Source organism: Galleria mellonella, unplaced genomic scaffold, assembly GCF_026898425.1.
Source record: "Galleria mellonella isolate WM207_F2 unplaced genomic scaffold, CSIRO_AGI_GalMel_v1 utg87, whole genome shotgun sequence".
NCBI lineage: Eukaryota > Metazoa > Arthropoda > Insecta > Lepidoptera > Pyralidae > Galleria > Galleria mellonella.
Genome location: NW_026442166.1, coordinates 2,545,956 through 2,572,179, shown reverse-complemented (window position 1 = coordinate 2,572,179; position 26,224 = coordinate 2,545,956). Strand labels below are relative to the sequence as shown.

The following is a 26,224-nucleotide window of genomic DNA, read 5'->3' as shown; positions in this document are numbered from 1 at the left end:
GTATCAATAACTAGACCATTCAGATGTGTATTTTCCCACGAAAGGTCAGTTTATGGAATAAGCTCCCTGCCGAGGTTTTCCCAAGAGACTACAGCATGGGGTTCTTCAAAAGAGGGGTAAAGAGATTCCTTCAGGGTCGGCAACGCGCGCCTAATACCTCTGTTATTGCAGGCGTTCATAGGCTACGGTAACCGCTTACTATCAGGTGGGCCGTATGCTTGTTTGCCACCTCAGTGGTATAAAAAAAACACCCATTACTTTTATAATTTAAGACTTTATTCAACACTAGCTATATTCCGAGGCTAAACCCATGTGAAATAATATATAAAGGTATTCTATGTGTTATGACATAACCTATCCCTTTACTAAATTTCGTTTACATCCGTTCAGCACTTTTCGCGTGAAAGGTTACAAACATCCATCCGTTCATTTAACATTACAAACTTTTGCATTTATATTATTAATATTAATTTCAGATGTGTATTTTCCCACGACAGGTCACGTTATTGAATAAGCTCCCTGTGGAGAATTTTCCAAAATACTTTTTTATTTATTTTACACTTTATTGTACCAAGTAAAAAAAATAAGTACAGTAAATATAAGAGAGACGTGATACATAAGACGGCTTTATCGCTAAAAAATCTCTTCCAAACTACTTTTGGGTAGAGGGCATTGAGAAAAAGACAAACAGTAGGTGGCACACTATTATATAGATACAAATAAAGACTCCAGCATGGGGTTCTTTAAAAAAAGGAATAAAGAGGTTTCTTCAGAGTCGGCAACGCACACGTAATGCCTCTGTTATTGCAGGCGTCCATAGGCTACGGTATCGCTTACTATTAGGTATGCTACATGCTTGTTTTTACGACAAAATTAGGAAAGTAACATTAAAATAGAATCGAATATGCAATATTTATTGCCAGAAAAACGGCAATTATAACAGAAAATACAAAAAATACACATACGAGTATAAGTAGTATCTCATATTAGACAAAAGAAACAAGCTGATGCTGTGAGTGTCCCAGTGCAGTGTGTACAGCTGCACAGTGCTGGTTTTCAGTCAGTCCCTCTCTTAACAAAGTACAACAAAAATGCAAATGGGTACAACTGCAATTACCTCTTACTAAATTAATTAAACTATATAAAAAATAATTAAAGAAATGAGTAACGAAACAGCGAGGATTTGATAGGAAAATTTTAAATGGCCTCTATTCTAAAATAGTTTAAAATTAAATATTAGATACGTATCCTTACACAATAATGTAATCCCATACTTAATGTAATGTTCTCGTATATACCTGAACCCTTTTCAATAGCACATTCGTGGTTTGAGACAGTATTTGTTGAGAGTAAAGTTTTAATTGCTAGAGGAGTTGGTCATTATACAAATGTAGTGATGTGCCGTTCGCTTTTTTGGAATTCGTTTAAAATGTAATTAAATCCTGAGTCGAATTTAAGATTCAATCGAGTACTTAATCGAGTATGGGTATTCGAGTTCTGTATCTCTAGTATTTTAGTCTTCTTTTAATTTGTGTCTTAAGTTTATTTTTCTACTTTGGTGATGATGATACAGCCGTTAACAATGGACGCTAAACATAGTTCTCTCCTATGGAGGTTTTGCCAGTAGTTAACACGCTTAGTAGGCGAATTGGCAACCGCAGTTAGGGTTTAGTGATATTTTAAGAGAGACGCTGCTTCCCATCCTTCATTGACCATTAAATTCCGTTAGTCGCCTCTTATGATACCCACGGGAATTAAAGGGGTGGCGCATTCTATGTCGGAACCACACGACTAATTGTCTTTGATATTTTTTACTTATATTATAAATGTGAAAGTGAGTTTGCTTATTTATTATCCCATGGCGCCTCAATGGCTTAACCAATTACTAACAAATGGTGTATAGGTAAAAAAGAACACTTTTTATCACGATATGAGAACATATCCTTGTCACGCGGACGACGTCGCAGTTAAAAGCTAGTTAAAGAATATATTAATGAAAAGTTGGAACAGAATAACTTATAATAAACACACTACTTGTATTCGAGTATCGTATGTACTCGAAATCTGTATTCGACTACCATATAACTGAGTTGAGTATGTATTAGGTGTTCGAGTGATTACTCGAGTCAGTTTAACTCGGCACATCACTACGCGAGCGTTGAACTACCATCTCGGCGCCGAATATTGTGTTACCTTCATTTATATTTCAATGTACTGATAATTTATTTAATTATATACATTTATTAAATCCCTGGAGCGAAAATCGAGTTGTGATGAGTTGAAGCATTTGTTTATCCTTACAAATATTATAAACTAATTTATAACCGTGACTTTATCTGTCTGCGTGACTAGGATACATATATTGATAGACTGAGATAAAAATTAGCTATATATTATTTACTACATGTATACTAAATAAAAAAAAACAAACTCACTTTCACATTAAATTTATAATATTAGCAAAAAGTAAATATATGACAGTTTACGATTGTATTCCACAAAAAAAAACTGTCTTTAATAGTGGCCTGTTGTTTTGATTTAAAAACTAAATTACTGACCCCATTTTGATCAAATTATGAGGTAACAAACATAAAAAAAAATACAATATAATTTTGCCACTGTTGCCACTTTATTTTGCTTTTATGTGAATTAAGTTTACGTAATTTTTTTTTTTACGTACGTATTATGAATCTTTATAATCTGTATCATTCTTTAAAGGGAACAATAAAGAGTTTTCATTCATTCGTACATTCAAATTAAGAACTTTCTTCTTTTTTAAATCGATTGAAAACAATGACTCAGCGTAGACGAGTTACAGATCTCATAGTGTTGTAATATTATGTAAATAAATTGGACTCTTTTTTCTTCGTTTAGCTTCTCATATCTCATACTGTTATTCAAGATTGTAAATGGTCTCATTCTGATACTTTATGCCAGTGTTTCCCAACCTTTTTTGTGTCATGCCCCACTTGAATATTTATAAAATTTTTATGCCCCCATACATAATTTTTCCCGACAAAATTTACTTGACGACTCTAATCGCCCAGTTGATATTTTAGTAATGTCAAACGATATACCTAATAAATATTTACAGCATTTTTTTTTATTTACTTTCTTTTATTAAATTTGGCACCGATACCTACTGGTAGCATTACATTTAAATGGCCCGGAGCAAGAGGGTTAAAGTCACTTTGAGTCCATTTTTTAATTGTGCCCCCATTACTATCAAATTGCCCCTGTGGGGCGTTAGCCCCACGTTGGGAAATATCGCCATATGCCCTTAACGATGTTAACGTAAAACGTAATAGTAATATTAGATCTATAAAATAACAACTACTTTTTCCACATACGCTTGTTGTTCAAATATAGACTCTATTTCCTTCCTCAACAGAATGTTTTTTTAATGGATGATAATGGAATGGTTACCCCGCCTGCGCTATCGGTATACACTGGCGGGGCACCAGTGAGGGATGATAGGTGAGGATGAAGCTGGTCAGTTGGGCTATCGTAACTAACAATAAATCAATCACAATAGATTCCTGGGGGAACCGCGTAGAGGTCGACCTGATAGAGTATATTGCAAGCAATGGGATTGTCAATTCTCATTACTACCAATCCCCTTTCCCCCCTCAACAGAATGTCGTCAACTTATAATAAAGTCACAAACATTAACTTTGTAATTGGCATCTTTGCAAATTATTCGATACAATTTAATAAGTTTACTAACTGTATAGATTACTAATTAAGTCTTCATTATATAATTGTTACCATAGTATAAACAAACACTTATCTATGACAGCAGTATATGCCTCTAATTGATATGTTTATCTAGCTTTAAGCTTGTTTACAGCATTGTATCAATTCTGTTTAATTACTGTGAACATATTATGTATCTTGTATAAATAAATATGTCATAGTATATTCTGTCCTGTTTATTTATTTATTTATAAGATTACCAACATAAGATACAGCGAAACATTTCAATACAATACACTAGTGAATTGTGGCTAACTGTTTTTTACATTTAGAGGCAACCACTGCATACTTTGTGTTTGTGAAACATTAAAATAGAATTAAATTATTAAATGTTATCAAATAAATAAAAATATTAATAATATATACATATGATTATATTATTTTAATTAAATTTAAATTAAATTATAAATAAATTACACATAACTTTTTAATTTAGACATGAACACAGAGTGACTGTCAAAGTGAATATCAAGTTCAGGCTTGGTTTTCACAATATCATTATACAGAAGGGGAGGGGGGTTAGGATTGTTAGTAACGGACACCTGTCCCATTGCTAGCAATATACCCCATCAAGTTGACCTCCACGTAGTCCCCTCTGGCAACCAACGTGCTGAATTCCAGATATATTTATCACGATGGACTAACTGATCCATTAAAAAAAAAACGCAGAAAGGACGGTTATCACTTTCCATTAAATGGACCATCAACTGTCTCGATTGAATGGTAAAACAAGACGCATGCATATTTGATTTTTACATACAAATAAAGTTATTTACCTTAGAGCGACCTCTGACTCTCTTCCCGTTGTTCAGCCTCAGCCAAGCGTCCCACCGGTGACGGTACACCGATATGGTGTTCCAGCGACCAAGCCGGACCGGCTCGGGAGATCGAAGGATTCCCGCTCCACTACCGCAGTCGAATCTGTGACCAAATATTTAATATTTAGAGTCGATTTTTTAATAAAACGAGTAGTATAATTAATAAGAAAATTAAGTGACACTTTAGTTATGAGAAATCCCAGTTTAAAGAACAAGCAATTGATAATTGAGAGTTGTGTGGCATTTGTTTATTTTGTACGTCATCATCCATCGTCATTTACCATCAGAATAACAAATGGATATTCTTACTCTGTCACCAAAGAGAGAGAGAGAGAGAGAGAAAGATAAAATACAGCCCATATTACTCCCTGATTATGTAAACTTTCTATAGGTGAAAGAATTTTTAAAATCATATTCTACCAGAGAGAGACTTTGTACAAAAGTCATTTGCTTGGGTCCCTCTGTCCCATCCGTTTTTCAACCATAAACCAGTTGCGTTTGCATTACTGCGTTTCGGTTTGAAGGGTGGGATACATCAGTGAATTTACAGGGTACAAAAGAATAACACCTGAGTCCTCAAGAATGGCAACGCATGGGGGTGCCATGGGCGAAACAATATACTCTGTTATGTCCATGGTACTGCTCATGTCTATAGGCGACGGTTACCACTTTCCATCAAATGGGCCATCAGCTTATTTGCCATTCTAAATTAAATTAAAATCGGTTAAGTATTTTCTGCGTTTATTCATTACAAACAAAAAATCAAATTTTTCCTTTTATATTATATTCGTTTAAATGTCTATAAAGTTTGTTAAAGTATCTAATTAGTTTCAAGTAGCTTAAAAGAGACAAATAAAAAAAAAATATCATATTAAAATACCAACACTGATCTGCCGTGTCAATTGAATCTTAAATACCTCAAGCTACATAAATTGCGCCTTACTCTCAGTGTCAGAACTTTCTAGAACTGGCATGTGCGCATGTGACGAATTTTAAAAGTGCAGTAAGCAAGAAATGTCTGTAAGGCCTTTGTCAATTTTCTCTATCTACTCCGCTAGGGACTTGGCGTGAAAATGATTTCCATTACCTTCTATTATATGACTCTGAAGTCACTTTTTTCATCTTTATTACTTTAACGCTAGATATTCGAATACGTATCATTCACTTTCGCGCGAGATGTGTATGATACTACAGAAATGACGGAAAGTATAATTTATTCGTTTTACAATAAGATTATCATCATATTCCTGATCATCATCATATCAGGTTTTAATTGACCACTGCTGAACATAAGCCGGAGTGGCTTGGGGAGTTTTGTCACACTTGGCAGGCGGATTAGCAACCGCAGTTAAGCTTTGAAGATATTTTTAGAGGGACGCTACTGCCCATCCATTGCCCTCCTTTAATCGCCTCTTACAAGACCCATCATCATCATCATATCAGCCGTTACTATCCACTACTGAACGTAGACCGTATTGGGGGGGGGGGGGGGTATTTGCCAGTAATTGCCACGCTTGGCAAGCTTGTTGGCAACCTCAATTAAGTTTCGGTGATGTTTTAAGAAGGACGTTACTACTCTCAACCTTTATGCTCCTTAAGTCGCCTCTTACGACACCCACGAGAAAAAAAAAGGGGGGGGGGGGGGATTCTATGCCGGGACTCTATACCGCACGACGCAATAATGAGATTGCTAGTCAATATTAATGTTGTCACGAATTGCGAATTCAAAGGAATTCGTTATTTTTACGCAGCAAAATCTATTTGTTATTCCACAAATTCTATTAATAGCAACGGATAGAGGCCTCTGGTACTGTTTCCCGGTACCCCGAAAGGGATCTGGCCTCAATACAATAGTACATTGTTCGGCCGAGGGAAGAAAGTGACTGATTACCAATGAATGACGTTCGATGCCCGCGCCGCGCCGGAGGCAATGTTTCCCAATCACACAGAGTTGTGAATTGTACTTTTGTCGAGTTATGCATACCTAGTACTTCATATGATACCTACGAGGGAATTTAAACAACTATTTATATTTTAAGGTTTAAGAAACTTTATTTAATATAAGAACCAGGGTTTAGAGTTTTTTTAATGAGTGATAATTATATAGTAACCTTGCCTACGCTATCGGTATTCACTGGCAGGGGAACCAGTGTTAAATAACTGATGAGGATAAAAGCAGGTCAGTTAGCCCATCCTGACGAATTCAACTAGAATTAGCCACGATGGTTTCCGGGGCGAACCACGTGGAAGTCGACCTGACAGGTTATATTGCTAGTAATTTGGCTATTTGACCCCATTATTAACAATCCCTTTCCCCCCGGTAAACATTAGACTTGTTAACACATTAGACGGTTTAACATTAGACTACTAATAAAAAACTTACTACTACATATTATAAATGTAAATAATTGTGAAGATGAACTGATTTTTTTTTTATTACAGCACGACATGTGACAACAACAACTACTCGATAACTTTTTATTGTAATTTATATTATAATTTATACTTTAATGTTGAAGAAATTTCACTTTATATAAGACCACCAAAACCTACTTTATTTACGGCAAATAAAATATAACAAAAATTACAAAAATCGCTTACAAAAATTCTTTATTTATTACTAATATAAATGCAAATGATTGTGAAGATGGATGGATGGTTATTACTCTTCCATGCAAAAACTGTTGAACAGATTTGGATAATTAATTGTCATGAAATTGGATACTATTTGAGATAAAAAAAAAAAAACATATACGCTAGTAATTTCCTAGTAAAAGAGCATATTCTACACTAAAGACGAACTCATGAGTTAAAACTAGTTTCATCGTAAATCATGAAAGTTTTAAATCTGATTACAATAATTGAATTCATATCGTACATATATGTAGTTTGATAATTAATTTATTATGCATCCAAAAATAATAGTTGAATACATTCAAGTGCGTAATTGCATTGTAATATAGTTTGAAATTCATCATAATTATGGTAATACGCTTAACAATAATTGGCAATTTATTTTTAATTAAACAAAATTGGTTTTTCGACGTAATTTTTGTTATATGATATTAATATTATTTGTAACTGATTTTTTATACAACTTAGAATGGCAAACAAACCTGATAGAAAGTGGTGACTGTAGCCTATAGACATGAGCAGTACCATGAAGATAACAGAGTATACTGTTTAGCTCAGATACCTCCCATAGCGTTTCCATTCCTGCGGACTTAAGGTGTTATTCCTCTGTACCCTGTAAATTCACTGCCATATCCCACCCTTCAAACCGAAACACAGTCATGCAAACACAACTGCTTCACGGTAAAAACACAAATGGGACAGAATAATTTAATAATAATTTTGAATAATTATTATAAGCAGAGAGAGACTAAAAAAGTCTGCTTGGACACCTGTGGCCCATCCGTGTCTCTAATATTAAGCGGCTATGTTTACATGGCTGTATTTCGGTTTGAAGGTTGAGATATGGCAGTGAGATTACAGGGTAGGAAAGTATACCATAACTGCAAGCCCGCACGTCGACGGTATTCATTTGACCGTTAAGGAGAATAGAATTGGTCAAGCAAGGTCTCTTGTTATGTACCAGCATCTACATTAGACATAATTGCCTACAATTTGCTGAAATTTTATCAGGTAGACATAGAATATTTATATTCAGCAAGTTAAAATGCAAAGTTTTATATACGAGTATTATTATGTGTGGACGAGGGATGGGCAGCAGCGTCTCTCTTAAAACATCTCTAAAAGCCTAACTGCGGTTGCCAAACCACCTGCCAAGCGTGACAACTACTGGCAAAACCCTCCTAGGGGGAAGACTTATGTCCAGTAATGGACAATAAACGGCTAAAGTAATAATTATTAATATGTGTATTTATTAATTCATTAATATATATGTATATGTGTACATGGCGGACTTAGTGCTAAAAGCATTCTCTCCCAGTCAACCATAGGGAAGTGTCAGAATAGTCGAATGCGGTACTACTAATTATTGATATACATATATACTAAAATTACATATATAAACGAGTAAATATATATAAATTACAAATATACTTACACATATATGATATATACTATATTATACATGAAATTGAGAATTATATAAAGCACTTATTATATGTATATATGTATATTAAGTGTATCACATTGCTATGTAGAAATACATATATGAATATAATCTTGCTTCGTGACCATATATTTTGTTTTTTATTTATTCATTGTTTGCATTTTATCTTTAATACAGTATTTATTCTACTTTTCTGCATTCATAGGTAAACGTATTGGAAAATTATAAAAGTCACCTAGTTATGGATCGAGCTCCCTGCCGAGGTTATCCCAAGAGACTACAGCATGGGGTTCTTCAAACGGGATGTAAAGAGGTTTCTTCAGAGTCGGCAACGTGCGCGTAATACCTCTGATATTGCAGGCGTTCATAGGCTACGGTTACCGCTTACCAGCAGGTGGGCCGTATGCTTGTTTGCCACCTTAGTGGTGTAAAAAAAAGACTAAATAATAAATAAATATATAAATAACATCATATATTTTTAGTCTCATTATTATTCTGTTACGCCTTGACCAAACACAATTTTCATTATTCCTCTCCATCCTAAGGTTGCCTGGAAAAGATCACTATTTAGCGATAAGGCCGTCCATAGTTGCCTCTTTTTCTTGCTTTTATGTAATTAAGTATTCATTTTATTTGTGTACATATTGTTAATCTTTATAATCTGTATCATACTTTAAAGTGAACAAATAATAAAGAGTTTTAATTCAGTCATTTATTCGTAATTTTCAATACATAAGAGGTGCCATAGGTATAATATTATATTATATATTATGTGCTGTTTATATCCAAAGGCAAAGGTCACTATTTTCCATCATGTGGGCCATCAAATTGTTTACTGCTTTACGAAACAAAACCTAAAATTATTGGGGGGAAGGGATTGTTAGTAATGGGGGTTAGTCCTTATTGCTATCAATATACCTTACTAGGTCGACCTCCACGCGGTTTCCCCCGGAAACCATCGTGACTAATTTATCGTTGAATTCGTCACGATGGGCTAACTGACCTGTCTTTTCACCTTCTCTAATCATCCCTCACTGGTGCCCTGTCAGTGTATACCGATAGCGCAGACGGGGTTACTATTCCATTATCATCCATGAAAAAAAAACCTAAAATTATTACTTCAAGCGGCACGCTCGATAGATGGCGTTATTAACTATTTCTAATCCATCTCATAGGACATTATGCAACACAAAGACTTTTATAGCTCGTTTCACGTCCTCACATAATTGGATTTGTTTTATGTACTGACTGCTTTCAACGGCAATAGAAAGCGAATTTTATGGGCTATTAACGGACTAAACTGTTCGATTCATATAGGTATATATATGTGTTCATATATTTTCAAAGCATTGGAGAATCGAAAATTAAAATTAATAGCTGCAAAGCGTGTGTGTTATTTCTTTTTTATGTAACAATGTTCGAGAAATGAAGTTCATTTGTATGAAACGTACAATATGCGGGCGTACGTGTTTTAAAAGCTTTTTTTAAAGTACTTTTTGCATCCTTACCAGGTAAAATTTGCTTTAAAAGCGTACTACAAATAGGAATATATAAAAGGAGGCAGAATATGAAAATTAATATTTTAGTTCACTGCCTTTTTTAATTATTAATCAGGAATATTGAAAAGTACTTATTTAATGTTTGTAAACTTCTATTTTGTTTTTTTTTTATTTTGTTTGTTTGTTTGTTTGTATAATTCTAACATTGCAAATTAATTGTAACGGAAGGATTCGTGAAGATCTTTAAAATGTAATAAAAAAAAAAACAGGTGAAACTGTACATATTTCTCAAAGAAAATTAAAAACGATGGAAAAAATTATCTGTAGTAACAACTTTACAGCTGGATGTATACGCTGTTATAATATTATCTGTGGCTGGACATATCTTTAAAAAAAGTTTTGTTACCGCAATCAGTTTTAGTACCGTATGAGAGGTACTTTTTTAATAGGTGACAATGGAATGGTAACCCCGTCTATGCTATCAGTATACGCTAGCGGAACACCAGTGAGAAATCATAAATGAAAATAAAAGCCGGTCAGCTGGTCGTGAAATCAATAATTTTCAGCCCACGAATGCTCAGGCTATGGAAAGAGTTCCTTATCGAGGTTTTTCCAAGATAGTACAACATGGGGTTCTTTAAAACAGGGGTAAAAAGATATTGCTGGTGTCCAGAAGCTATGGCAACTGCTTATTGTCAAGTGGGCTGTATGTTGGTTTGCTGCCTCAGTGGTATAAAAAATCTTATCAGCAAATAACATAGGCTGTATTTTATTTGCAAAAAAGAAAAAACAGAATCCTACAATAATTGTAACAATGTATCTATCTAGCTGGGATTACATATATGTGTATAGTTTCAGCCAACTCACCGCAGCTCCACATGACCGTTCCTCAGGATCAGCGCCAGGTAATCCCCAGACAGGTCGTCGTGTTCACCAGTGAGGAGGAGGACGCCGCGCGCACGCTCAGGTCGCACCCTCATCCGTAGACGCACGCGTTTATAAGCGCCTCGCAACGCGCGCAACGCCAGCCACGACGCGCCGGAGAAACGGGGCGTAGAAACTTTCAGATCTAGAACAATATTTATTATAATAATAATAATATAATAATAATAATAATATATGCCTTCCAAAGTCCAACCCCGCGTCCGAGCTCACCATCTAGCTCACGTGGAAGGCGGTCACGCGTATAAATAAAACCTACGCGGCTAAAGGGGCAATGGCAAAAATAAAGATGGTGAATAATTATAATGGAGACAGTATAGGGTACAACTGGCGGTAGGCGCGGCAGAATGCGAGCCAGCCGACCGGCCCCACCACCTGGCCGGTCCGACCCCTCGCCATCGACATCAGCTGGCTTGGCGCCGGCAGGGCCGTCAATCGCATGAGGTGGACAAGAGCCATGAATGAGGACCTCATGCGTGCGTTCTTCAGGGCTACAGGGACAGAAACAGGCAGAACAGGATACCGCGCAGTAATGCACCGCGAGTTTCTGCGTCTTTTACCGGATCTAACCGTCTCGGAACAGAACCTAGCCGACAGAGTTCGGTACATACAGCGCTCTGGTATGTTTAGCGCGACCGAACTCGAACGATTGCGAAGTGAATAGAAGCAAACTCCGCGACCGTAGAGCAACCCATCTCAGACGTGCTACCTAGCGTAGAGGTGGTTGCCGAAACGCTTTCAGAAGCGGATGCGGACGGAACAACTTCCCAGGATATAGAGCATATGAGGAGCATACTAGACGAGGCGATTCTAGAGATCCGAAGAACTCCCCTCGAAGAGAGACCGAAGCTTCCCGGATATATCTAAATGTGGCGACGCGGGATGCCATTGAGGCCACAAATGGACTGCTGCCTCAGTACCTTGAGGGCAGCGGTGACCTGGGAGAGACGAGTTCAATCCTGTTTGGCGCTGCGTTGGCAGTATGCCGATATACCGGCGCAAAAATGCCCCGGGCTGGACGTAATATCCAAAGGGATAATATGAAACCAGCCTGGAAAAGAAGGATTGAAAGACGGATCGCCCAGGCCAGAGTCCTCATTGGTAGACTGCTCTGCTTCAGGGAGGGCAACACACGCCCGAGAATTATGCGCTCCGTAAAAGAGGCCTTTGCTGGGACATGTACGTCTGTTCCAGCCGGAAGCACAAACTTACGGAGCGCATAGATGAACTGAAGCAGAAGATCGCTGCATGGGGGAAGCGACTCCGACGGTACTCTGAGAGGGTTGAGAGGTATCAACAGAATCGCCTCTTTATGAGTGATCAACGGAAGTTTTATAGGAACTTGGAGCGCCCAAAACTACAGCCCACAGGACAAAGACCCGAAACAGCCAATTTCGTCGCCTTCTGGAGACAGCTGTGGTCTGAACCTGTGGAACATGAATGTTGAGGAAGCATGTGCTCGAATAACGCCGATGAACGCCATTGCCATTACGGAGGAAGACGTGGTTGCCGCGATCCGTCGGGCTCCGAACTGGAAAAGTCCGGGGATCGACGGATTGCAGCACTACTGGTTAAAGGCGTTCTCGGCCAGCCATGCGACCTTAGCCGTGCAATTCCAGAGTGCCCTCGAAAACAGGACGCTCCCGAACTTCCTTACAACCGGGATCACTCATTTAGCTCCTAAGACGGACGATACCGCGGATCCATCTAAATATCGCCCCATCACTTGTCTTACGACAATATATAAGACGTTAACATCCGTTCTGAGCGCTAAGATCTCTCGTCATGTGTAAGAGAATAAGATCCTATCTAGCGCTCAGAACGGATGCAGGGGCGGTAGCCGCGGATCGAAGGAGCTCCTCATTGATGCTGTCGCTGGCCACGTGGTCAAGCGGAACCGTCGGAATTTCTCCGCCGCCTGGATAGATTATAAAAAGGCGTTCGATTCCGTGCCCCATTCATGGCTCCGGAGGATACTCGAGCTGTACAAGATCGACGGTACAGTTCGAGTGTTCTTGGAGGCATGCATGGGGCAGTGGACGACGATCCTGACTATCCAGGGCGAGCGATTGACGGATACCGCTGACCGTATAGAGATAAAGAGGGAATATTCCAGGGCGATTGTTTGAGTCCACTTTGGTTTTGCCTGTCCCTGAATCCACTCAGTACTTTACTGGAGAATTCGGGGACTGGATTTCAGTATCGGAGAGGAGGTACACGAGTGTCTCACCTTCTGTACATGGATGACTTGAAACTGCTAGCTCCGAGCGTCGAACGCCTGACGGAGCTGCTAAATATCGTAAACGATTATAGCAGCTCTATTAGGATGGCGCAATAGACAAGTGCGCAGTCCTCCATGTGCAGAGGGGACGGGTTCAAACTGAAGGGAACAGATCCCTAATATTAAAACCCTCTCTACCGGTATCTGGGCATGTCACAAAACATCGGTGTGAAGGAAACGGATATGAAACAGTCAGTCCGCGAGGAATTTTTTGCGCGCCTTACAAGAGTACTGAAAAGTTCTTTGTCGGGCTCCAATAAAATCCGAGCTTATAACGGCTGGGTCATACCCGTACTCCTTTACACTTTTGGCGTGCTCAGATGGTCTCAAACCGATCTCGAAGCCCTGGATCGGAAAGTCCGCAACTATGACCCTCCAAATGCATCATCGTCAGTCATGAGGCTGTATATCCCGCGGAAGGCTGGTGGTCGAAGCTTGTTAAGTGTTAAGACCATGCACAACCGCGAGGTTGACAGCCTCAGGACATATTTTCTGGAGAAAATAGACGAGGGTTTGCATAGAGAGGTCATAGAATGTGACAAAGGATTCACCCCTCTTTCTCTGGCTAAAGAGGACTGGCGAAAACCCGAAGTTTTGGGTACCTCTCAGCGGGAGGCCGTATGGAAAGAGAAGGAGTTGCACGGAAGGAAGACGTAAACACGAAGACCTCCGTGCACTGGCTACAGTTCGGTGATCTCTTCGGAGAGACCGAGGGTTTTGTCTGTGCAATACAGGATCAGGTGGTTAAGACGAACAATTACCGAAAGCACATTCTGAAGGATGGCACTGAGGACATCTGTCGGGCATGTCGCCATCCCGGAGAGTCACTCAGACATGTGCTTCGGGTTGTTCATCTTGCCAACACTGAGTACTTGCACAGACACAACCAGGTAGCCAAAATACTCCATCAAGAGCTAGCTCTGAAGTACGGCCTAATGAGAGGTTGCCGTACTATAAGTACGAGCCCCAGCCGGTCCTCGAAAGCGACAGCGTAAGGCTCTACTGGGACCGATCCATCATCACGGACAGAACCGTTCTTGCGAACAAACCTGATATCGTGGTGATGGATCGGGCACTCTCGAGGGTGTTTTTGGTGGATGTCACCATACCGCATGACGAGAACCTCGTGAAAGCCGAAACCGAGAAGAAGAGAAAATATCTCGACCTGGCTCACGAGGTGACCGAAATGTGGGGGTGACATCTACCGAAATCATCCCAATCGTTATGTCGGTGAACGGTCTTATCCCAACCAGTCTGGAACAACATCTCAGACGGTTGGGATTCCGATGCTCTTAGATTCTGCCCGCATTGTACGCCGGTTTCTCTCCCTGGGGCCCTGAACCCCGGCCGACTGTGCTTCTGCCGGGGGTTAGTTGCCATCTCCTCTCCTTAAGAGGGGAGATGAGAATTTTAGTGAAATTTAAAAAATAATAATATAATAATAATATAATAATAATAATAATATAATAATATAATAATAATATAATAATAATAATATAATTTATTTGCTGAAAAACACGGTATACAGATGTTAGCAATAATATGTTAGGAACAGGCGTGTTTTGCCAAAACAATGGCATGCAAAATTTTAATATTCATGGTAACTTCTTTCCAAATACTGTTAACAAAATATTATTTATGCGCTTATAAAGTAGAATTATTCTTTAGTCCAACAAGTCCTTAATTGAGTAATAACATTTCTCCAAAAGCCATTTGTACAGTGTGTTCTTAAATTTTGTCAGTGTTTTTATATTTATAATTTTTTCGGGTATATTATTAAATATTCATTATTTTTCTCGCGATTTAGTTCGCTTCAACAGGGTATACTTGGAAGCCTAAACTCTTCTCCACCCAATTTAATACCTGTTTACCAAATTTCGTAACGAATGGTTAAGACATAACAAATGCATATCGTTTTCATATTTATATCAATTAATCTTACAAATTATTTTTAATTTATTTTATTTTCTATTAAAGAAATACCAACAGCTAGAGAATTTTATAATAAAAAAGAAACTTTAAAGACAGAAAGCCAATTACAGGTTTTCACAAATAAAAACATGATTTAACTAATGCACATGACATTGCTAATCATTTCATTCATTCATTTTAGCCATTATCCTTCCACAGCTGGACATAAGCCTCTCCCATAGACTGCCATAAAGAACGGTCCTGAGCCACCTACATCTACTGACTCCTTGCAGTGCATTTCAAGTCGTCACTCCATCTAGTGGGGGGTCGTTCTATATTGCGTTTACCCGTACGAGTTCTCCACTCAAGAACCTTTTTTCCCCCATCAGTTGTCGGTGCTTCGAGCTATGTGACCAGCCCATTGCCACATCAACACAGCTAATACTTACAATTAACTAAATTGAACTTAGAGTATCAACATTATATTAGTACACATACTAACATTGCTGGGTGGCTATTTTAATTTATTTGTTTCACAGAATAACTAGTGTACTTTCTTTATTTTTCTGGTCTGATCTTAAGATTTAATATGTTCGAGTTGTTAAGCCATCACATTGTGTAAGATCTATGTGTATACTTGAATCGTGCTATATGTATCGAATCAGAATGAATAAATAAATAAATTATTAATTAAGGATAGGCAGTTGTGTACAATAAAAAGTTGAAATCACACGCTCAAAGATGAACTATCAAAGAACTGTCGACTTAGCATATGTCTTGCGAATTCTATTTTAAAATTAAAGAAATCTAAATTGAGATCTCTAGATATTTTATTAAAATTAAAGCTTGCACATTATTATATTTGAATTTAATCCTATTATTAATGCGAAAATTAGTACCAACGGATAAATGGATGGATGTTTTTTTGATGGGTGAAAATGGTATGGTAACCCCGCCTGCGCTAACGGGATACGCTGCCGGAGCACCAGTGAAGGGTGATAGATGAGAATGAAAACAGGCCAGTTAGCCCATCATGATGAATTCATCAGGAATTAACCATGATAGTTGCCAGGAAAAACCCCGAGAAGGTCGACCTGGTTGGGTATATTGCTAGCAATAGGATTCTCAGTCTCCATTACTAACGATCCCTTTCCCCCCAATGGACGGATGTTTGTTCAACTTTCATGCAAAACCTATTGAAAGGATTTGAATGAAATTTGTATACCAAATTTCATACAAATGGGTAGGTTATGTCCTGACTTAACACATACTCACGCAGGTAAAGCCACGGGTTACAGTTACTACAAATACAAAAGATACATTACATAATAATAAAGAGGAAAAATAACTATTTGAAATTTTCACATTTATAAATATTCTTTTTTTATTAACCAAGATATCAGTTTGCTTTTAACATAACGAAATACTTCCATTGTCTCTTAATTCTATAAGCAACTTGTTGTATACCTTTATGGCCGGATAACGTGGGCAATGCTCAACTACTCCAAAACTAGGGAGTATATTTCCTTTAAAGTCACGTCTCCTTCTCGCACCAGTTTTCTACATTATTCTATTTCAGTTTTCCAAAATCTTTCTTGAAATGCATGAGTACTACAAATAGATATAAACCTGGAGTAGTTAATATGCAAAGTTGAAGGAAGTATGGCCTGCATGATTTCCATGGCAGTATCCTTACCATAGCGCGTATAACTCTCTTTTGCATAAATACAAGCTCTGTTTATATTGTAATATTAGTAATCATTATATAAAATATGTGCTACGCAATATTTTCGCCAATTCAGTATCAATTTCGTTCAATAATGATCAAAATTGCTTCACAATAGGCAAAGATATCACTCTGTTACGCAATATTTTCCTACCACACAGATAAATGTATATAAATACTGGCAGATATTTCCGTATATTTTATGCTTGTTGGTAAACATCTTCTGAGCAATTATTAAGCCCTATTAAGCATTACATTCGTTACTCTACCGTGATGCTCCCAAATATTTCCCATTATAATAATTGCGACAAATTTCATGATTCTTAGACACAGAATTAATAATGAATTTCACAGAATAATTTATTATAAAGGCCAAGTGCGTTATTACGTATAGATAAGCTATTTTTATCGATGTAAACTCAAAGTAAGAGATTCTTAATTCGTCTGAGTTTTTAAACGACTTCTGAAAGAAGAGTTTTATATAACATAGAGGGCAAACCAGCATGCGACTCCACTGATGGTAAGTGATTATTGTAGCCCATCATCATCATCATATCAGCCTCTAACTATCCACTGCTGAACATAAGCTTCCCTCTTGGAAGGATTTTTTTCTATAGTTGCCACGCTTGGCAGGCGGATTGGCTACCGTAGTTAAGCTTTGGAGATGTTTTAAGAGGGACGCTGCTGCCTATCCCTCGCCCTCCTTAATTCACCTATTACGATACCCACAGAAAGGGAAGTGTGGTTCATTGTATACTGGGATCACACGGCCACCGTAGCCCATAGGCACCCTCAATATCGGAGAAACTTCAAGTATGTTGTCGGCCTTTAAATAAAAAATGCACTTTTCTCTTGAATGTTTTCACGAAAAAGAAAGTTGATACCATAGTTAAGTTATGCATGGAACAAAGTGTAATTCAAGGTTATAATTATCGATTCTAAAGTAATTTTGATGTTTAGTTTTCAATCGAAAAGATTAACTCCCGTATTAATTTGGCGACAATTATAGCTGCTGTTTGTTTGTTTGTTTGTTTGTTCACATTATAATTATGTTTGTTGTAAAGCAATATCTACTTGTTGACATATTATTTTGGATTCTAAATTCAAATATTTTCAATCTAATATAAGGAAAAAAGACAAAAATTTTAGAACTATTGAGGACAGAAGGGGAAAAATGTTGGGACACTTGATACGACACGACGAACTTATGAACATTATAATAGAATGTAAGATAGAAGGAAGGAGGGGGAGATGGAGACCGAAACATAGTTACATCAGATCAAGGAAAGAGTTGGTGTCGTGTCGTATCAAGAGGTGATGAGACTCGCTCAAAATCGTAGTGATTGGCAAGAGCTCCACCGACAAGAGCGCAGCTCTTAAATAGATAGATAGATAGATATCTATGAAACATTACGTCGTTCATTACTGTAATCCATTGCAATTGATGAATGGGCAGTAGCACCTGTCTTAAACATCTCTAAAGCCTAACTGCGGGTTCCAATCCGTCTGCCAAGCGTGGCAACTACTGGCAAAACCCCCCAAGAGGGAAGCTTATGTTTAGCGGTGGACAGTTAAAGGCTGATGTGATGGTGATGATGAAGTATTTCTACAACAAATCTCCAGTTTGTATGAAACGTTTATACGTTAAAATCACTTTATATTCGCACGTCACTCGCACGTCTTGTATCAAAGCAAGCTTTCAAATGTATCTGGGATTTATTTGATACACTCGTGTCTCCACTTGAATAGATACTTCGTAAGCGAAACTGTATGTCACTCGACAGCTTTCGCTTTCACAAAATGATTGGAGGTTTCAAAAGTAAATGTTTAACGTACATAGTTGTTTTACTCGGGATCGATTGTTTAAGAAGTACCTGTCTACCTTTTTAGAGTTCCATACTTCATGAGGAAAACGGTATCCTTATAAGACCGCTTTGATGCCGGTCTATCGATTCGTCTTTCATAATAAATTTCTTTGTCTTAAAAATTCTATCAACCTGCCTAGATTTAAAATTTTCCGCGGATACAAGAAAATTCTTAAAATCGGCGTATAAGCCAGTATAACCGAAGGTTTCAAGAGGCATGGGTCGTGACAAACGCTTGTTCCAAGTACTTTCATTGTAAACGCCGCGTCTTTGTTATAATTAAGAGGACGCGTCCCCAGGGTCGGATTAAGGTCCCCGGGTTGTTACTAATTTAATTCATTCAAGTTTTAGACACCTTTAAGAAGATTTTAATAGTTCGAGATTTTTTTCTGTAATTTTTCGACAATTTTATTTTTTATATAACTATTATAATTATGTTTTGCTAGACTGAAGTGGAGCGTTAGCGCTTATTGCTTTGTTTTGAGATTTTTATTTACAAAGAATACAAATTTATGTCTACAAACTAAAGTGATGTCAATACTATCTAATAGCACTGACATCAATTTAAAAGGGGGACACTTTCTATTTTTATTTTTATAAATATTCTCGATAAAATTATTTCAATGAACTCCAAGAAATATTTTTTAATAAAAACGTTTAAGCATGAATGAATGCATAGGAAATGGAAACCTTTGAAATTACTGTTGTATTTATACAGCTATTTGAGAGAGTCACCTATTTTACGATTTCTTATAAAATGTTGAATATAAAACAAAAATTATGATCGTTTAACAAAAGGACATATGTATTGAAAAATCAGCTATGACAAAAGATTGTGATACTCTCTTTCAGTACACATTCGTGAAAACCAATCACTGAATATCGTCAACATCAAATTAAAAAAGCATTTTCATTCCACATAAAGCTATTGTTTGTGTATGTATATGTAAATATTATGTATATGTAAGTATAATATATATATTATATATAGAATATTAAATATATATACATATATATATATAATATGTATATATATTTAATATTCTATATAAATATTTATGTACTTTAAATGTAAGTATATTTAAGTATTATTAGTTAGTATGTATTTCAGTAAGCATACAACCCGCCATAAACTAAAGATTCCTCCCAACTACATATCTGAACGAGTGGCGGTCTTCCACCGTTCTTTTTTCAAGGTACTTTCTTCCACGCACAAACACTCTTTGAAATCAACTTCCAGCAGCACTATTTCTGAACCGATACGATATCATAAAACTTCAAAACAAGAGCATATTCCTTTTTAAAAGGCCGGCAGCACACCTGTAATATCTTTGGTATTGTGGGTGATCATGGGCGGCGGTAGTCACTTACCATCAAATAAACCACATGCTCGTTTGCCCCCTGTGTTGTAAAAAAAAAAGAAAATTTCAGTAAGCACAATTTATAAGTAGAAACTCCACCGTTCTCTTTTTTTTTTTTAATGCGCGCACACTACCCTTTGGTGATTAATGCTCCTTTCTTTTCTGAGTTTGTTAAAAAAAAACTCTTATAGAGTTAAGCTCACTTGTTGTACATTTTTGTCCAAAATAATGTATAACAATGCAATTTCTGTCAGCAATAAAGTATAAATAAAAGAAATAAAAGTAAATCATAAGTGTTCCACTTTTCGACGATTGTCTAAAGAATTCTAAAATGTAATGGTGATGTTCTGATAGCAAGTTTACGGCCATTGTCAGGAGTGATCTTACGATCTACAGTTACGATCCCATCAAGAAACGGTTGCTTTAAATCGCTTCGCTGGCAGTTTCCACGGAACTGTTTAAATACATTGTTGAAAATGGTGTTAGCAATATAAGGTAGATAAGTCAGGCTAACATTTTTAGATACATATAAATGTAAAGTTTTCGGTAAACCAAAACATGCCCATAAAATTATCGAAAAATACTATTTCTATATTTTGATTTTCACGTATTATTTCTCCATTTAGTGGAATACAGAAAATGTTATGTATTATAAAAGATTCTTTTCATCTCTAGAATATTGAATGAGGTGATTACGGAAACAAAGCAAAATACACCAGATACTAATGTCTCATAATAATATCCTACATCAAAAACTATGTATTATTCAAATATTGGAAAGTAACTTTATTTCTGTTTAAAGTACACAATCTATTAAATACAACTATTTAATCGTTACTGACCTATTTAACTCTTCTGTATCCTTATATGCGTTTTCTGATATCTGCATCCTTCCATTTTTATTTTACGTCGAACCTTCTTTCCTCATGACTGAACCACTTTGAACTATCTCAAACTACTTATTTTTATATCGACACGTTCAAACGATTCATTCCCCTGCTGCTTTTATAGTAAACGTGATTTGCCATCTGCTTGACCATCAGATTCTTCCCAGTATTTGTATTTTAAACGCATTCAGTGTGCCCTTATATATTTTCTTGTATAACTAACTCAATAAATTATTATAATTAATATGTAAATGTGAATATATCAAGTATTACGTTCAACACAACCACATCACTCAACTAATCATTCTGACTACCCCATCAGGGATTATGTTCGCGAACATTTTTATTAACGTAATTATTTTGAATTTCGGATGCGCTTTAAGAAATGAAAAATTATTCATTATATAAGATTTATTTTTGTTTTTTTCTAAGTTTAACGATAGCATTTCTGTCTGCTGGTTGAAGATAAAGGCGCATTTTTGTCAAGGGAATTGGTTAACAGATAAGTTGTTTTATAAAACAACGCGGACAAAGAGTAGAAGGAATATGTATTCAGAGTCGATAAGCACGTATTAACATAATGTGTACATTTACATACAGATGTTTCCTTGATATATATATGTATATATTTTGTATATGTTACTAAAATATTACCTATTTATATTTCTTTTGATAAGGTGTGTTGTACTACTAATAGGTATATTAAAACTGTATTTGAACGTAAAAATGTTAATACGAAGGGTTTTAATAAGACAAAACAATGTTTTTTTTTTTAGAAATTTTGTTAGTTTATCTATCTGTATGTTTTTTTATGCTACTTAGAATGGCAAACAAGCTGACAGCCGCCCTGATAGAAAGTAATAACCGTCGCTTATAGACATAAGCAGTACCATAACAGATTATACTCTTTCACTCATGAGTGTATGTATGTTTATTCCGGTATCACACAAAAACTATTGCACCAAACTGGATAAAATATTCACAGTTGTGTTTCTAGAAGTTTAGTTTAAAATCTGGTGTGTTTTATTTTGACACTTTATCGATTTTCTTACTTCTGAAATTCATATGTACAAAGTAATGGACAAAAAACTAGTTCGTTAAATAAAATATTAATTCAGGGCATATCTTTTTTAAAGGAGGTTACTGTAGTATGATAGCAAGCAGGCTGGACTGTGTGTACGTTAATCGCTGCTGCGCCATTTCCAATGGAATTGTGTAGCGGTGATTATCTGTATACTACTTAATATATTGTATGTGTGTATGTGTGTGTATGTGTATTGTGTATGTAAATTTACTAACATTAGTTTTTAAGAATATTGTTACTAATAAATATTTAATGGACCAAAAAGTCTGAAATAAAAATTATTATTATTATTACTGTCCCTCCCCTGTATGAATTAACACATTATTTCTCGTATAATCGTTGCAAATAATAAGTACAAGTACGGCCATATATTCAGCAAATGAACTATTTTTTAACTGTATTGTATTATTTAACTGTATATTTGTTTATGTACTCTAAATATTAATAGTTGTAGCACTTCAGCTACCCGCTAACAACATGTTTTCTAACTGCATTGGGTTGACTGGAAGAGATCTCTGTCAGAGATAAGTTCACCCTTGCTCACAACATTTATAAATGCATTAACAATGTAATTTACAAGTGCAATAAAGAATATAAATTTTTTATGAATTATTTTTAATAGTTTTATTTTTCTATAGTGTTGGTTCAATAGGTACTTATTTTGTGAAGATGAAACTGGCATTTTTTTCTTGCAGAACAATTAAAGTTTTATGAGTTATATTTTTAACTAGTTATTTCCCGCATATTTGGCCAGGATGAATCAGTACATAAAATAGTCCATGTGCAAAGTTAGAATATAAATTATCCATGTACTAAATTTTAGTAAAATCCGTTCAGTAATTATTGCATAATAGAGTAATAAACAATCATCAAGGCTTACAAACTTTCACAATTATAATATTAAATAACAGGATAAAATGTTCCATATCTAGAAAACCTTTCATTTTAAGTACGTGTACGTTCACGATTGAAATCATAATTCTTTGTTGAAGCAATTATATATTTTTTTAAATTTTTACGTGTACAGAGTAACTTGTGCACAACCCACGCGCCCCGTCTAACGTCCCTTGAATCCCTCCCTGCCTGTCTCTGCAGCAGCGTTGAATATTACTCGATTTCGTGTACCCACTTCAGTGTATCACCACTCCTAGCCTATATTGTGTCACGGCACTTAATTTTCGCTTCTGTGTACAGGTAAAATAAGGTTAAAATTAATATGATAGCTGTTTACAGCTTTTTGATGACAGTTATTACATTATGAGGCGGTTGAACGATCGGCAGTTGAAATGAAGATTATCAGTAACTTGATCATCGTGATAAACTGTTTTGTAGGGCTGAATATTTTTATGCGACTTTTAAAAGGAGGTTTTGAGTATCTTACTAGCTCTATCCCGCGGCTTCGCTCGCATGAATCATTATTATTATTATTGAAATACGAGTTTTATCAGGCAAAATAACCTTTGACAATGCGAACTTTCCATGATGTTTTGTGCTCGCCTTTTTTAAAGTTCGCTGCTAATTCCTATAAAAGATACGAATTTTAAGATGTTTTTTGTAGTGATGTTTTTTATCTCCTCAGGATATGAAGTGTGTTTTCCAAAGGAGGTATATCGTTTATGTATGAGTGGGCTACAGCCACACATTCAGTGCTGCGGCGTTTCTTTCTCATTGGGACAAAATCTGCAAACACTTTTTAGGCATAAGCCTAGTTGGGCAATATGCTTGTTTAGTTTGCAGTGTACAGTGAGAACCCTTGTTTTATTATTTTTACTCAAAAAAGTTAATTTCTTAGAGTTTTTTTAAATAAAATCCTTAATTAGTTAATAAGTAAAGACATATCCTATACGTGTAATAAATTTCATTCAAATCCGATCAGTAATTTTTGCGTGAAAGACTAACAAACATCCATCTATACTAACAAATTTTCGCATTTATAATGTTAAAAGACTTTGCCTGCACGTATTCAACTGTATTACTAACATTATAAATATAAAAGTGAATTTATTTGTTTGTTCATTGCCTTATAGCGTGTTGACAGCTTCCCCAATTACTATAAAACTTAATACACGTACTATATGGAATAGAGATAGTTATAGACTACTTTTTATCCCAGTAAATATACAAATTTTGATCACGCGGACGAAGTCGCATGTAAAAACTAGTTAGTATATTATTATGAATATAGATTTAAGTAGTTAAGGTCACATCACTAATGGAATGGCGCATCACTATTGTCGCGTCCTCTCTCATGATATGTCGCCACCATTTATACTAATGTCGGTCTCTATAATTAAACCAATAATTATTAAACAAGTCTTTGTCATTTATTACCAAGTCAATACACATATAAAGTATTCTATGTTAAAATATATTCTACCTGCTGACATTGGTGCTCCTTTCCACTTTGCTGGAAGGGAAATCTTTTAGAGTTAAGCTCGTCTTTGTACATTTGATTACCTCTGTCATATTTTTATGTATAATTTGGCTGTGTTACGGTTTGAAGGGTGGGATATGGCATGAATTTACAGGGTACACAGGAATAACACCTGAGTCCTCAGGAATGGAAACGCATGGGGTGTAACATGGGCGAAACAGTATACTCTGTTACGTCCATGGTACTGCTCATGTCTATAGGCGACGGTTACCACTTTCCATCAGGTGGGCCGTTAGCTTGTTTGCCATTCTAAGTTGTATAAAAAAAAATTGTGTGTACAATAAATAAATAAATAACCTACCAATGTACTAAATTATATTCAAATGCGTTCTGCCGTTTAAGCGTGATTGAGTAACAAACACACAAGCATCCAAATATCTTTATAAACTTTCACATTTGCGAGTATAATGTTGATAGAATATTCCGCCTACAATCCAATTCATTATTATGACCAAGTTATATATTAATTTTCACTCCAATAGCTGATTATTCATTCACCCTTCCCATAATGTAATGTTTTATGGCAATTGGCATTAAATATTATAATAAGATACCGAAGGATATTTTGGTTATACCTTTTAATAAGTTTAAAATTGTAATTAAAAATCACTGAATGAACAAAGCCTATTACACACCAAACGATTACTTGAATGACAAATATGCATTTTGTTAATCGATCATGTATGGACTTTTTAATGACTTTTTTTTATGACATATATATATACTAGCTGACTCGGTAAACGTTGTTTTACCATATACATTATTTCTAGAACTATACATGAAATATATCGTACTACAATTATTATATTCGATTGTCATCTTGCGACATATAAAAATTGCAATTAAACAGTAGGAGTTGATCGTAAAAGCGTGAAAATTTTAATTTGTATGTATTTTTCAATGCTAAATCATAATAAAATAAAAACAAAAAATTTTGTCAAATAAATAAAAAAAATATATATATTTAGAGGTAGGTCACGCTTATTATTGAGAAGTATGAAAAATAGATGTTGGCCGATTCTCAGACCTACCCAATACGCACACAAAATTTCATAAAAATCGGTAAAGGAGTTTCGGAGGAGTTTGGTAACAAACACCGTGACACGAGAATTTTATATATTAGATATACACAATTTAAAATATAAAATAAAATCAAATAATCGCTTATGAACATGCACTTAATATCTCCTGTTATAAGAATTAATTCCTGTAAAAGGATTACTGTTTAAAATTTCCTGTTGGTTTTTCTCGGCAGCTTTTTACTCAGTTTCCGAAGTTTGCAGTAAATTAAAAAAAAAGAAGTCTTGTAAACAAATCAATTGGAATAAAGATGATTTGAATTTCAATTTGTAATAATTTTCACCGAAAAGCAATATATAAGAGTAGCATTCATGACAATTTTAGCCTATTTCAATTGAAATGTGCTCGGTGTGTGTTGAAAAACAATTATAGCTATACGATTTGAAGGTGAAATCAAATGAAGAGTATTCCATATTACCAGAGGGAGACTTTGTACAAAAGTCGATTGCTTGGGTACCTCTGTCCCATTCGTGTTTCAACCGTGAAGCAGTTGTGTTTGCAT

General features: G+C 35.9%; 1 protein-coding gene across 1 annotated transcript in view; it reads right to left on the bottom strand.

Annotated features, from left to right (window-relative positions):
- The window catches only part of LOC113509447 (pikachurin-like), a 110,425-nt gene that overhangs the window by 43,603 nt on the left and 40,598 nt on the right, over positions 1-26,224 (bottom strand). Inside the window, exons 5-6 of the mRNA XM_052902118.1 lie at positions 11,019-11,220; positions 4,533-4,677 (exon numbers count right to left, since the gene is read on the bottom strand). Of these exons, the coding sequence (XP_052758078.1) occupies positions 4,533-4,677; positions 11,019-11,220 (347 nt within the window). The remainder of the gene's footprint in view (positions 1-4,532; positions 4,678-11,018; positions 11,221-26,224) is intronic.